The sequence below is a fragment of the Trifolium pratense genome, linkage group LG7 (genome assembly GCF_020283565.1).
Source record: "Trifolium pratense cultivar HEN17-A07 linkage group LG7, ARS_RC_1.1, whole genome shotgun sequence".
NCBI lineage: Eukaryota > Viridiplantae > Streptophyta > Magnoliopsida > Fabales > Fabaceae > Trifolium > Trifolium pratense.
This window is the reverse complement of record NC_060065.1, coordinates 23010124-23023578: the sequence shown is the minus strand read 5'-3', so window position 1 is coordinate 23023578 and position 13455 is coordinate 23010124. Positions and strand designations below refer to the sequence as shown.

General features: G+C 35.5%; 1 protein-coding gene and 1 non-coding gene across 3 annotated transcripts; both read right to left on the bottom strand.

Moving 5' to 3' along the window:
• Positions 1-601: 601 nt before the first annotated feature.
• LOC123895578 (protein LSM12 homolog) lies at positions 602-5936 on the bottom strand. 2 transcript variants are annotated; one of them, XM_045946017.1, is made up of 5 exons: positions 5585-5936; positions 5412-5492; positions 2622-2745; positions 1766-1873; positions 602-761 (listed from the first exon to the last, which is right to left on the bottom strand). In XM_045946017.1, exons 1-4 carry the CDS (start codon positions 5872-5874, stop codon positions 1835-1837), a joined length of 534 nt encoding a protein of 177 aa, XP_045801973.1. In that variant the 5' UTR covers positions 5875-5936; the 3' UTR covers positions 602-761; positions 1766-1834. The 2 variants fall into 2 exon arrangements, with proteins under 2 accessions (XP_045801973.1, XP_045801974.1); XM_045946018.1 differs by having other exon boundaries at positions 602-766; positions 1771-1873.
• Positions 5937-13089: 7153 nt separating this feature from the next.
• LOC123900173 lies at positions 13090-13195 on the bottom strand. The gene has a single exon (XR_006805825.1). It is a non-coding gene; the product is annotated as a small nucleolar RNA R71 (small nucleolar RNA).
• Positions 13196-13455: the final 260 nt, after the last annotated feature.

The following is a 13455-nucleotide window of genomic DNA, read 5'->3' as shown; positions in this document are numbered from 1 at the left end:
TTAACTAATATAAGATATATTCAAATAATTTTTTTAGGGTATTTTTGTTTCATATTTATTTTACTATGGGTATTATGAGATTATTTTAACTTTGTTTTGTTTGTTTGGGGGGCTTTTTTTAAAAAAGTTTACACACGAGTCTATATTTTTACGTATATATTAAGAGACATGATTTATTTTTTTGTAATTTATACGGGACCTACTCTTTTTCTTTTTTTTTGTGATTCACGCGGGAAATATATTAAAATTGTACGTTTAATTTTCGGTAAAATAAAAAATCAGAGGTACAATTTTAATTGAATTGTAAATAATTTTAAAACTATTTTAATTGACTATATTTATATATTAATACGGGATCTTAATTTATTTTATTTTTGACAAATACGGGATCCTACTTTTTTTATGTTATAGTTTTTCATTTTTCATCATTTTTATTTCAGAATGATGAAAATTTTAATATTAAAATATTAATTTTTTAGTCTCATTTTACCCGTGCTTGGCACGGGTCCGGATACTAGTTTTGATATGATATACTTTTAAAATTGATGGTGCTTATCAATTATTGTACATAATTTTAATTACAATTGGTATAATTGTCATGGTGGTTGAAAATATTACCTTACATTGAATGGTTGCCGGTTCGAATCATATTCAAGACAAAATTGTATTATTTTTTTAATAAAAATTGCAAGATAAAATGGAGGGAAAATAGGAAAAACAAATTAGGGTTTAGGGTTTGCTTGTATATACAAGCTTATAATATAAAGGCTTAAATGCAGTTTTGCCCCCCCTGTTTTGATTAAATCGGAATTTTACCCCCCCTGTTTTAAAACGCGGACTTTTACCCCCCCTGTTTTATAATTTGTTGGATTTTGCCCCCCCTAAAATTCTGCTTTCGAGTCACAACTTTAAAGCTTCGCACACAACTCAATTTTGATCAATAATTTACCAAAAGGATACCGAAATGACCGTAATCGAGTTATCTTTCCACATAATCAAACCCCACTGAATTTGGAGTTACAAAGAGAGATTAATTACCGTTTTAGTGAAGGTATGTCCCCAAAGTTCTGCAAAAAATCTGCTTTCGAGTCACAACTTCAAAGCTTCGCATACAACTCAATTTGGATCCATAATTCACCAAATGGCTACCGAAATGACCGTAATCGAGTTATCTTTCCACAGAATCAAACCCCACTAAATTTGGAGTTACAGAGAGAGATTAATTACCGTTTTAGTGAAGGTCTGTCCAATTACTAATTCTGCAGAAATCTACTTGTGATCTTCAAATTCAACATCGTCTACCGAACACATCGTAACTCCAAATTCGACGAAATTGAAATGCCAACAAGGGTAATTTCGTTAGATTTCCATACATGTAAATAGTATTAAAAAATGAGCTACAGGGTGAGAGGAATGACGAGAATACCAGTAGTAGTTTCATACGATAATTAATTTGAACAGACCTTCACTAAAACAGTAATTAATCTCTCTCTGTAACTCCAAATTTAGTGGAGTTTGATTCTGTGGAAAACTAACTCGATTGCGGTCGTTTCGGTACCAGTTTGGTGAATTATTGATCCAAATTGAGTTCTGTGCGTAGCTTTGAACTTGAGGCTCAGAAGCAGATTTTGTGCAAAATTTTGGTGGGGGGGCAAAATCCAACAAATTATAAAATAGGGGGGGTAAAATTCCGCATTTTAAAATAGGGGGGGTAAAATTCCGCATTTTTCAAAATAGGGGGGGTAAAACTGCATTTAAGCCTAATATAAAAGATGATAACATATGGAACGAATACAATACATCCATCGTGTGTTTTTTCCTTGGACGTTGTTTCCTAACTGCGAAGTTGTAACCTCTTCCTCTCGAAGTCAAGCTACAAATAAGGTAAAAGAAAAATTAACATCACTACCTGACAAGAATTATAAGTGTGAATGATATACCGAGAAACAAGTTGTATAATACTTTATCATCTATAATAAGAAATAACCGAAACAATGTCTTAGCCTAACAGAGTCCCCAAAAGTAATTGGTCTCTCTTTGTACAATGACGGGTCCGAGGTTTGAATCTGTAACCCACAAATTACTCAAATTCCTAACCACTAGCTCAGTTCAAATAAGGTCTTGTTTGGATAAACAACTTAATTATGCATTTATCATTTAGGTGCTTATGTATAAGCTATTTCTACAATAAAAGGTAAAATAAAGACAGACCGTTTTTAATTAAGCTGTAAGTTGTTTTCAATTTTTACAAGTTTTTCTAGAGGTTATGGAAATAAGTTGAAAACGGCATAAGTTGTTTCCATGAGCTCCCTCAAACAGTTTCCCATGTTTTTTTGCCAATAAATAAACTCAAATAAATCAATCCAAACAGACCCTAAATGGATGTATTATTACTAAAAGAAATTCTATTAGAAAAATAAAATGCATTAATAAAGAAGGAAAACACGTTTTCGTGACTAAGTTTTCACTCTTTTGAAGTAATAACGAATCATAAGGCCACCAGGAAAAACAATCCTAAGCATATGGTGTTTAGACCAATCTATTGTGATACTAATACAAAACTTTTTTATACACAATACATATATTTAAGACTAAACAAATAATAGGAGAAAAATATTTACCACTTTCTTCACCCGGTCATTTGCAGCAGGTGTACCGCCAATCACACATTCAGAGTGATAAGGACTGCTGACACGCACCTCATTCATCACAACTATGACAGTCTTGTCCCACCGAACTGGAAGCCTGGTTACATGATAATATCATCGGTTAAAAGGAAAACTAATGTGGTACAAGATTGTTAGTTCATGAATCAAATTTATATTGACCGAGACAAATCTAAAACAGTAAGAAAGCTGACGATTCAAAGATAAAAAGCACCAAATATCAATGAATTTTCCTTATAAATGAATTGTACAATCCTAACATTCATGGTAAAAATATAAAAGTAAGAAGTTAAATTCACAAAACCCAAACTGTGTAGCTGCTAGGTAACATGGTTAGGCTTTTGCAAAAGAAAAAGTAAGAGCAGAATCCATAGCAGGAAAGATAGTGAAGTATTGTCGTAGGTTGTTTGGACAAGGGTTCTCGACTGTGGATCGCGGAAGATAGTTGTTTGTTCAAATTACCCTATGCTACAGAGTTATAGCTGCTATTTGACAATACTTTGTGCTAAATAGTTAATAGTGGTTTATCCAAATTCAGCTACGCTATAGCTGCTATTTGACAACACTGGTTTGAACTTGTGCATAAAAGACACATAGAAGCCTTGGTAAGGAAGGTAGATCAGATGGAAGATAGCTAAAATGGTGGTCTATCTATATATAAATACGATTCACGACAGGATATTATGGCGTTGATTAGTACATTTAACCAACTTAACGCTCTGACTCCAAATTGCAAAAGGTTGGATTGCTACTATCTAGGTAATTTTCAGGTGTTATCCAAGTATATCGTACACTTTATACCCATGGAGGTCCGGAGGATATCAACGAGCACAATCACAGGACAACTAACTAAAATTCTGATACAACTGCATGAAAGGACTAATTCATGTCAAGAATATTCTACCATGATAAATAATACAGTGAAAGTTCACATACTAAAAGTTCAAGTACTCCATTAATTGACTTCCCCAAATTACAGATAATGATTGCAACTTAACATCACAACTAAAACTTCCGAAGAAAAGGAAAAGAAAACCTGATAGAAAATAAAGGTACACAAGTTTTCCTATGTTTTATGATAACTAACACTAAGCATATGCAAGACAAATCATCACGTATATTTTTTCTTGTTTTAGACCAGTGTTGTTTAAATTCTACTATTCAATAGTGTCATAGTGCTGCTCATTGGCGGAACTAAAAGAAAAGAAACTCGGGTGGGCCATTAAAAAAACTATAATATATATATATATATATATATATATATATATTGCATACAAAACTGTCGTAAAAAAGCACAAAGTTGAGCATCAAGAATTCAAACTGCAGACCTTCAAATAATACTCTCTACATGTACCGAGTGACTTAATATCATCAATAATAGACTCTAAACTAATACTTGAACTAATACGTGTACCAAGTGACTTGAAATCATAAATAATAATATACTTAAACTAATACTCTACAAATGGAAAAAAAAAATGGGGGTGAGCCGTGGCCCACCTAGGCCACCCCCTGGTACCACAATCGACAACACTGTTTTTTGGACATTCCTTCACATTATTCAATTGATACGGTGTTGGAACTTGGGAACACTTAGAACATCTAACAAAACTCCAACAAAAGCGTTTACCAAGTTTATGGTTAAAACAACAATCACACATATGTTCCGTTTACAAAAAAGGGGAATTGTCTTCCCCTGTAAAGTAAGTCCCACAGTCAACCTAAATAATGCATACTATAGGGAATAAATTACAAAAAAGGGAAAATCTATATAGAAAGCTAGCTACACAGAAGAATTTTGCAACGGGGACAAGAAGCTTATAAATATGAACAAGTTTGCATAAACTTTTCTACAACTCTTATTCAGTGTTGTCAATTGAAGATTGCGGAAAATAGTAGTTTGTGCAAATTCCGCTATGCTAGAGCCACTATAGCCACAATTTGACAACACTTTGTACCAAAATTGAATATCATGGAACAATAGTGATTGGTTGGTTAAAATTCCAAAACGCTATAGCACCGCTATTTGACAACACTTTGTACCAAAATAGAATATAGCAGAGCATCAGAGATTAGTTCGAATTTCACTATGCTATAGCGCGACTATTTGACAACACTACTCTTATAGAAAGTAGAAGATGAAATGATAGTTAGATAACCAAAATTGTTCTACTCAATAAATTATCTCATTTATGTATCTTAACATTTTTTCTTTCAGAAACACTCGCATTTAACTACTCCATAAATCCCTATAAAATTTTGACTCAAACCAACTTAACGTATTTCATTATTCAAAGAGTTCAGGATACAACCATCAGGATAATGAAAGTCACTACGAGGAGCATAAGAGACAGATTGTTTTAGATAAAACTATGAAGCACGGACACTCCTCGCATTAGGCGTGTCCTGGTGTCTGACACCGACACAACACATACACTTACGATTACATCGAATTATGTCGTTTTCTTAAATTATTATCGGTGTTGACGTGTCCGTATTCTGTGTCCAGTGTACGTATTTGTGCTTCATAGGATAAAAGAAAAACCCCTCCTATTATATATATGTTAGAAACTAATCTAATCTAGGGTTATATCACAATAACTAACTCTAGGGCATGGGAGTTGTCACCATAAAATAAAAATTTGACATGATAATAATGAGTATGATATGATCCACATTCCACACACACTAATTGAATTAATTTCAAAAAAATGAAACAAATACTATCACACACAAAGCACTTACGTTTTAGATAAAGCATCAAAGATGTTCTGTGCTTCGGTGGTAACACCAACCCCAATCCTCTCAGCATCTGCTTCAGCTTGTCTACAACCCAAAAACAAAAATCACTTAAAAATAATAACTTTCACAAATTCAAAACAAAAAAAAAAAAAATCAAAACTTGAAAATTGGAATACCTAATTGCAAGTTCTTCCCTTGATTGAAGAGCATTAAGATCAAGGGAACAATCATGAGAATGAAGTGGGTCTTGACCTTGACCTAAAAAGGTGAAATCTTTGATATAATCAGCTTTCAAAAGTCTAATGTTTCGACGAGGACCATGTTTGGAGGATTCTTGGAGTACGAGGTAGTTTGTTTCACGATCAAAGGTCATAACTTGACCTTCAAATTCATCACCCAATGTTGTCCTAATTGACAGGAAACAACCAACAGCAAACTCATCTCCGTTCTCCATTGTCATCGACATTTTCTTTTGTTTGACTGATGATGTTATGTTATGTTACTGCTGCTGTGCCGTAAGTGAAATCATGTGATGTTTGTTTGTGTGTTTTTTTTTTTCCAACTATTTACCCTTAATTAATAAGTTTTTTACAATTTTATCCTCAAAAGAAAAAGAAAAAAAAAGAGATAAAAACAACTTGGCTTAAATGCAGTTTTACCCCTCATGTTTTGAAAAATGCGGAATTTTAACCCCTCTATTTTAAAATGCGGAATTTTACCCCCCTATTTTATAATTTGTTGGATTTTGCCTCCTACCAAAATTTTGCACAAAATCTGCTTCTGAGCCTCAAGTTCAAAGCTTCGCGCAGAACTCAATTTGGATCAATAATTCACCAAACTGGTACCGAAACGACCGCAATCGAGTTAGTTTTCTACAGAATCAAACTCCACTAAATTTGGAGTTACAGAGAGAGATTAATTACCGTTTTAGTGAAGGTTTGTTCAAATTAATTATCGTATGAAACTACTACTGGTATTTTCGTCTTTGTATTGTAAATACTATTTAATTTATTTATGGCTTAAATGCAGTTTTACCCCTCATGTTTTGAAAAATGCGGAATTTTAACCCCCCTATTTTAAAATGCGGAATTTTACCCCCCTATCTTATAATTTGTTGGATTTTGCCCCCCACCAAAATTTTGCACAAAATCTGCTTCTGAGCCTCAAGTTCAAAGCTTCGCGCAGAACTCAATTTGGATCAATAATTCACCAAACTGGTACCGAAACGACCGCAATCAAGTTAGTTTTCTACATAATCAAACTCCACTAAATTTGGAGTTACAGAGAGAGATTAATTACTGTTTTAGTGAAGGTCTATTCAAATTAATTATCGTATGAAACTACTACTGGTATTTTCGTCATGCCTCTCACCCTATAGCTCATTTTTTAATACTATATACATGTATGGAAAGCTAACAAAATTTCCCTTGTTGGCATTTCAATTTCGTCGAATTTGGAGTTACGATGCGTTCGGTAGACGATGTTGAATTTGAAGATCACAAGTAGATTTCTGCAGAATTAGTAATTGAACAGACCTTCACTAAAACGGTACTTAATCTCTCTCTGTAACTCCAAATTTAGTGGGGTTTGATTCTGTGGAAAGCTAACTTGATTACGGTCGTTTCGGTATCAGTTTTGTGAATTATTGATCCAAATTGAGTTCTGTGCGAAGCTTTGAACTTGAGGCTCAGAATCAGATTTTGTGCAGAATTTTGGTGGGGGGCAAAATCCAACAAATTATAAAATAGGGGGGGTAAAATTCCGCATTTCAAATTAGGAGGGGTAAAATTCCGCATTTTTCAAAACATGAGGAGTAAAACTGCATTTAAGCCAAACAACTTGCTATCTTTGTGCCATCTTGTTGTTTGGGACTTGATCCATTTGTATCTCTTAATCCAATTTTTTGTTCATTCATAATACCTTCTTTGATATCCTTTAAAATTATCAAAATATTCCTACATGTTAAATGAGAACTTATTTTGCATCTAACTAACGAGCTGCAAAATTATTTTCACATCACAACGTTTGAACCCACACCTCTTGTGTTACCTAAAATAAAATGTGAATCATTTACTCACGATTTGTATTGTAAAATGCAAACTATTGCAATTTATACATGGGTCCCACAACATTGCCTCTCGTTCCATCGGGTTCTAATCCTCCAACACTCTAAAAAGTGACACCCTCATAAAATTCACCATTATTTCTTGCATACTAGAACATCGACCCGTGCGGTGCACGGGTCTGATTAGCTGTAAAATATATAATGATTAAATAAGATATGATAATTCAAATAATGTAAGGTATATGAAAAAAGTTGAGTAACATTAAACGATAGTTCAACAATAATTTTTGATAAATATTCATACAAAGAAAATTATGTTATATTACAAAAGACTTCCTTATAGACCACATTCGAAGTCTTAGTCGTATCTTCACTGTCGTCATCGATGATCAATATTTTTAATCCTTTTCTAGAAGTAACTCTTGAAATTGCAACATACAACTGACCATGTGAAAACACTGGCGATGGAAGATATATCCCAACATGGTTTAAAGATCGTCCCTGACTCTTATTAATAGTCATCGCAAAAGAAATCATTATAGGAAATTGTCTCCGTTGAAATTTAAAAGGAATTCTCACGTCAGATGGTGTTAGAGAAAATCTAGATATGAAAACCTGATCACCAATATTACTTCCTAGAATAATTTTTCCTTCAAGAGCACGTTTTCCCAATCTCGTAATAATAAGTCTTGTTTAATTGCATAATCCTAATTTTTTATTTAAATTCCTTAATAGCATAACTGGAACTCCAACTTTAAGTCTCAACTTGTGATTTGGAAGTCCCGACGTAGAAATCGTGTTCAAAAATTCGGGAGTATGAACATCATTCACTGTTTGACCATCTACATTTTGTGTGATTGAAGTATCATAACTCAAATATGTTTTTTCTTCACCAGGAATTAAATCCAACATATAATCATTTATTGTGTCGACTATTGAATTTTTAGGAGCTAGTATAACTCTATTTTGGAAATACGTTATATCGTTCATGTTTTGTAAAAGTTAGGGATAGAAGCAAGAGGATCACCTGAATTTGGAATCAATAAATCTGATGGAATGTCAAGTTCTAAATCATCGTCATTGTCATCTCCAATTTCTACATCGCCAACACCCAAAACCCATTCAAAAAAAAATCTTCTTTGTTCAACGTCTGCACTCGAAGCACCACCGAGAAGCCTCATGTTTTTACTCAATGTTAAAACTTCACAAAAATTCCAAAGAAACAAAGAATTAATAGTAGCATGAACAACTTCTAGCCTTGTACCTTTAGGTATTACTGGTATAATTTGTCTAAAATCTCCTCCAAAAACAACAACTTTTCCACCGAAGGGAATGTGTTTATTTTTTCATCAACAGACTTGAGAATATCTTTTAAAGTTCGATCAACAGCTTTGAAACAGTGTTTGTCCATCATTAGTGCTTCATCCCATATAATGAGCTTTGGTTTTTGTATTAATAGCGCCAAAGGGCTTTTAGGAACTATGGTACATGTTGAAAACTCGTCAACATTTAGAGGAATACAAAACCTTGAATGTGTTGTTCTACCGCCAGGTATAAGCAATGCAGCGATCTCATTTGAGGCAACTGTTAAAACTATCACACCTTTTGAGCGTAATGCGGCTGACGTGGCCCTCCGGATAAATGTATTCCCTGTACCGCCATAACAATAAAGAAAAAACACACCAGGTTTGTTTTCGTTAAATCTTGTTATGATTGTGTCATATACTTTACGTTGCTCTGAAGTCATAGTTGACATCAATCTAACATGTTCCTCAGCTAATGATTGTCTGTTATAATTCAATTCGTCGTGTATTAAACTATTTTGTATATCAGGAACTAATGATGTGTCTGGTCTAGGCATTGGAGGATAATCTTTTAAACTCTTCCCATAACTACGTAACATCATCTCAATATCTGCTAGTGCATATTGTATCAATTGATCATCGGTTAATATTAAATCTGCAATGTTAAAATCAAAATAATGAATGTGATTAGTGACATGACTATGGTTGTGTTTGGTTGTATTGCAAAAAAAATTGATTTAGCAGAATTGAGTTTGATAATAACTTTTCAAATCACACGTGATAATAACTTTCCAAATCTCACACGATAATTATTCTCTAAATTTATGATCCGGTAGAAAAAAAATCATTGATCAGGAAAGACATAAAAATATTTCATGATGAATAATATAGTCAACAATAATTTTGATATGATATACTTTTAAAATTGATGGTGTTTATCAATTATTGCACATAATTTTAATCATAATTTATATATTTGCCATAGTGGTTCGAGATATTTTTTTGCATTGAAGGGTTGCGGGTTCGATTCCTAGTCAAGACAAAATTGTATTATTTTTTAATAAAAATTGCAAGATAAAATGGAGGGAAACTAGGGAAAACAAATTAGGGTTTATGGTTTGCTTGTGTATACAAGCTTATAATATAAAAGATTTGTGGTCGCTATTTCGCCGTAATAAATATTTAAGCCATCAAATAAGTGGTACTTTGTAAAAACTGACGTGACATCAGGACCGCCCCTCCCATATTCTTCTTTCTCTCCCTCTGCCGCCGCTGGCACCAAATTTTTTGGTTGGTTTTGTTGGTGTAAGCCCTAGAGACCAATTATTTATGATTGCATGATACTTGTATTGAATAATTCATTTATTAAATAAAGGCTCTTCTTTATTATGTTTATGTGTTAAAGTAATAAAGTCCCTAGAATAGTTAGTTCATTAAGTGGAACGTTAAGTATGACTTAATCGTGAGAATCCATTAAACATAAGAACACTATTCTTGAAGCATCTGTAGTCAAGCTTTAAAGTGAAATGGGATAACATTAAAGCATAGAGACTATTATGTTGGTAGACTGATGGTCACATCTCACGGATCATAGATAAAGAGTTATCAAGTCTTCACATAGATATAAATGTTAAGGGTAACATTTGTATCGGATTGACCCACCGTGAGAATACTACATAGTGTGTTATGAAATGTCATAAGATATTCTCATAGTGATAAGTGGTGTATTCCAACCTTCGACCTGAAATCACTATGTACCCTAGATGTAGGAGTGTATTACCTTGTTGCCATTCAAACGTTATCCGTAACAGGATGACTATAAAGTTGGTTGATGGGTATTCCACGAATCATGCTGAGGGACATGAGTGACGTAGATGGAATTTGCCCCTCCTACATAACAGGAGATATGTCTATGGGCCCAATATTGAACTTAGCAAGGGTGACATACTATGTCTTGTGTTCAATATAGACATAAGGGTAAAAGGGTAATTATACACAAGATATTTATCACGGAAAGGTTTGTCAGATCACGTGACATTCTTGTGACTTGGGTAGCAGTGATGTGTTGCTAGATACCGCTCACTATTTATAATATTGATATTAATATTATTGCCAACGTCATAAGAACCTATAGGGTCACACACATAAGGACAGTTAATGACGGGAGAAATAAGTATGACTTATTAGTGGGGTGTGATTAGTAACAGTAGGTTATTGGGCTTGCGAAGTCTAATAACCGCTTTGGCCTGAAGACAACATAAGAAGCTTGATGACGGATCGTCACACTCTCTAATCCATGCCTATTTTAGCAACTTTAAATGCATTTTAGTAGGTTTTAAGCAATAAATGTAAGAGAAATCTAATCATAAGCTTGATTACTTGTTTTGCAAGAAAACAGGAAAAATTGCAGGAAATTGCTGATTTTCACTACGCTGGGGGCGTAGCCCATCACGCGCCGCGTGATGGAGATCACAGGGAGCCAAGTTTTCACTTTGATCACGCGCGGCGTGATACCTGACCACGCGCGGCGTGAAACTTTGTTCAGGAATTGGATTGCTCTCTGACTTGATCACGTGCGGCGTAGCACTGACCACACGCGGCGTGAAGAGAAGAGGAACAACTACGCCGGGGGCGTGGAGCTATCACGCGCGGCGTGAAGATGGCAGAGTTGAAGATCAGAGACCTCAGATTTGATCACGCGCCGCGTGATACCGTTACACGCGCGGCGTCGTTGAAGAAAGTGCAACCACGCGCGGCGTGATAGATCTGGCGTGCGGCGTGGTTGCGATCATTATATAAGGATTCTGCATTTTTCTGTTAAAGGGTTGGAAAATTCTGCAATATTCATCTATATTCTGGTTTTGGATACTTCAAGATTCGGATTCAAGACTCCATAGGATAGCTCCGAGCACCTCAATAGCATGGATTCTCAAGCCATGAAGTTGAAGCTAGGACGCGATCGAAGCAACATGAGGAGCTAAATTCCTTGTGGAGGTAGGATCTAGGATAGCTTAGGATGTAGTTGAATCTCATGTAATCTGCTTAATTGTAAGGATTTACTCTGTTAACAGTGTTTACTTAATGCAATTCTTCTCTTAATGCTTTATAATCCTTCATTAGTGTTGTAATGATTTCGAGTTAAGTCACGTGCGAGAGTATTGATTTAATTTCTGAACTGAATTGCATTGAGCACTCGAGTGTTTCCGGTCGAGAGATTGAGACATAGAGTGTAGCGAACGATCGACGCGCTTTCATATCATTCGTTGTAGGTAGCTTCCGCCCGAGAGATCGGGGGAGTATCGACAACGAATAGAGTGGATTTTGACAAGAGATTGCGATTCACTAATTTGTTGATCCAGTTGTGAACACTTGAGTAGATTCCTATGATATAGTAGATTGCATGTGGTTTAGCTAGAGACTAGGTGATTCCGATGATTCTACCTCGCTTTTCCATTATATCAAAGCACGTTTTCTAACAATTCATCACTCAACATACCCCCAATTTATGTGTATTTCTTGCATAATGTTTATGAACACTATTAGACTAGTTTAATCACACAATCCCTGTGGATCGATATTTTTATTACTACGTGGTAATTCGTTCACTTGCGAAAATTATCCATGAAGTTTTTGGCGCCGTTGCCGGGGATTGTGATTGATTCGACAAGGCAATAGTGTTCATATTTTCTGTGTTTTCCTTATTTTTCTGTTTTATATTTTTCTCCCGGAGCGTTCTACTTGTGTGTTTCCTTGTGCATGCGGAGGACAGGTCCCATTGAGCTGCAGTTCGATCCAGAAATTGAAAAGACAGCTCGCGCAATTCAGAAGGCAACAAGGGAAGCTCAAGCTTCAAGAGGAAAAGCTTTGCTAGGTGGTACACCGGACTGTCAAGGACAGAGTTCAGCTACAATGGAAGAAGAGCAGGATCCACCGGTTCCTCAACCGCAAAGACGTACTCTTGGTGATTATGGGAGAAGAGACAATGACGCCCTAGCCAATCAAGGCTTTCAACCGGCGAATCCGGTCTCATTTGACATCAAGAACACGGTCCTCTCCGCCCTAAAAGAGAATCCTTATTCCGGATCGGAAGCTCAATGCCCGAACCTACACTTGTCTCACTTCTATGAAGCTTGCGACTATACCGATCCACCGGGGGTGAGTGAATCGGACAAAAGACTGAGGTTATTCAAGCATTCTCTCACCGGCCGTGCTAAAGATTGGTTGGATACGATACCCGCCGGAACGATTGAGACTTGGAGACAGCTGGAGCAGAAGTTCTTAGATCGTTACTTTCCCATTCACAAGTTTCTAGAAAGAAGGGCTGAGATTAGTAACTTCGAACAAATGGATGGAGAGACGCTCTATGATGCTTGGGAGAGGTTCAAAGTTTGTCTTAAAAGGTGTCCGAATCACGGTTTTGATGGCCACAATCAGATGCAAATGTTTACCCAAGGTTTGAGGGCTCAAACGCGAATGATACTTGACGCATCAGCCGGTGGTTCGTTGAAGAACCGTGACGAAACTGAAGCAAGAGAGTTGGTGGAAAGTATGGCTCAAAACGAGTATAGAGCTACTAATGATAGAGGAGCCAAAAAGAAAGGCGGAGTGTTGGAATTGGATACTCAAACAGCCCTATTAGCACAGCAAAAGCTAATGACTAGCCAAATGGAAGCAATGA

Bases quoted from the DNA above. Each gene is read 5' to 3' on its own strand.
- LOC123895578 (XM_045946017.1), bottom strand. From the start codon at position 5,874: ATGTCGATGACAATGGAGAACGGAGATGAGTTTGCTGTTGGTTGTTTC. The intron at 5,493-5,584 runs GTATTCCAATTT...TTTGGGTTGTAG, and splicing joins AGGGAAGAACTTGCAATTAG to ACAAGCTGAAGCAGATGCTG. The intron at 2,746-5,411 runs GTAAGTGCTTTG...TCATGTAACCAG, and splicing joins TTTGATGCTTTATCTAAAAC to GCTTCCAGTTCGGTGGGACA.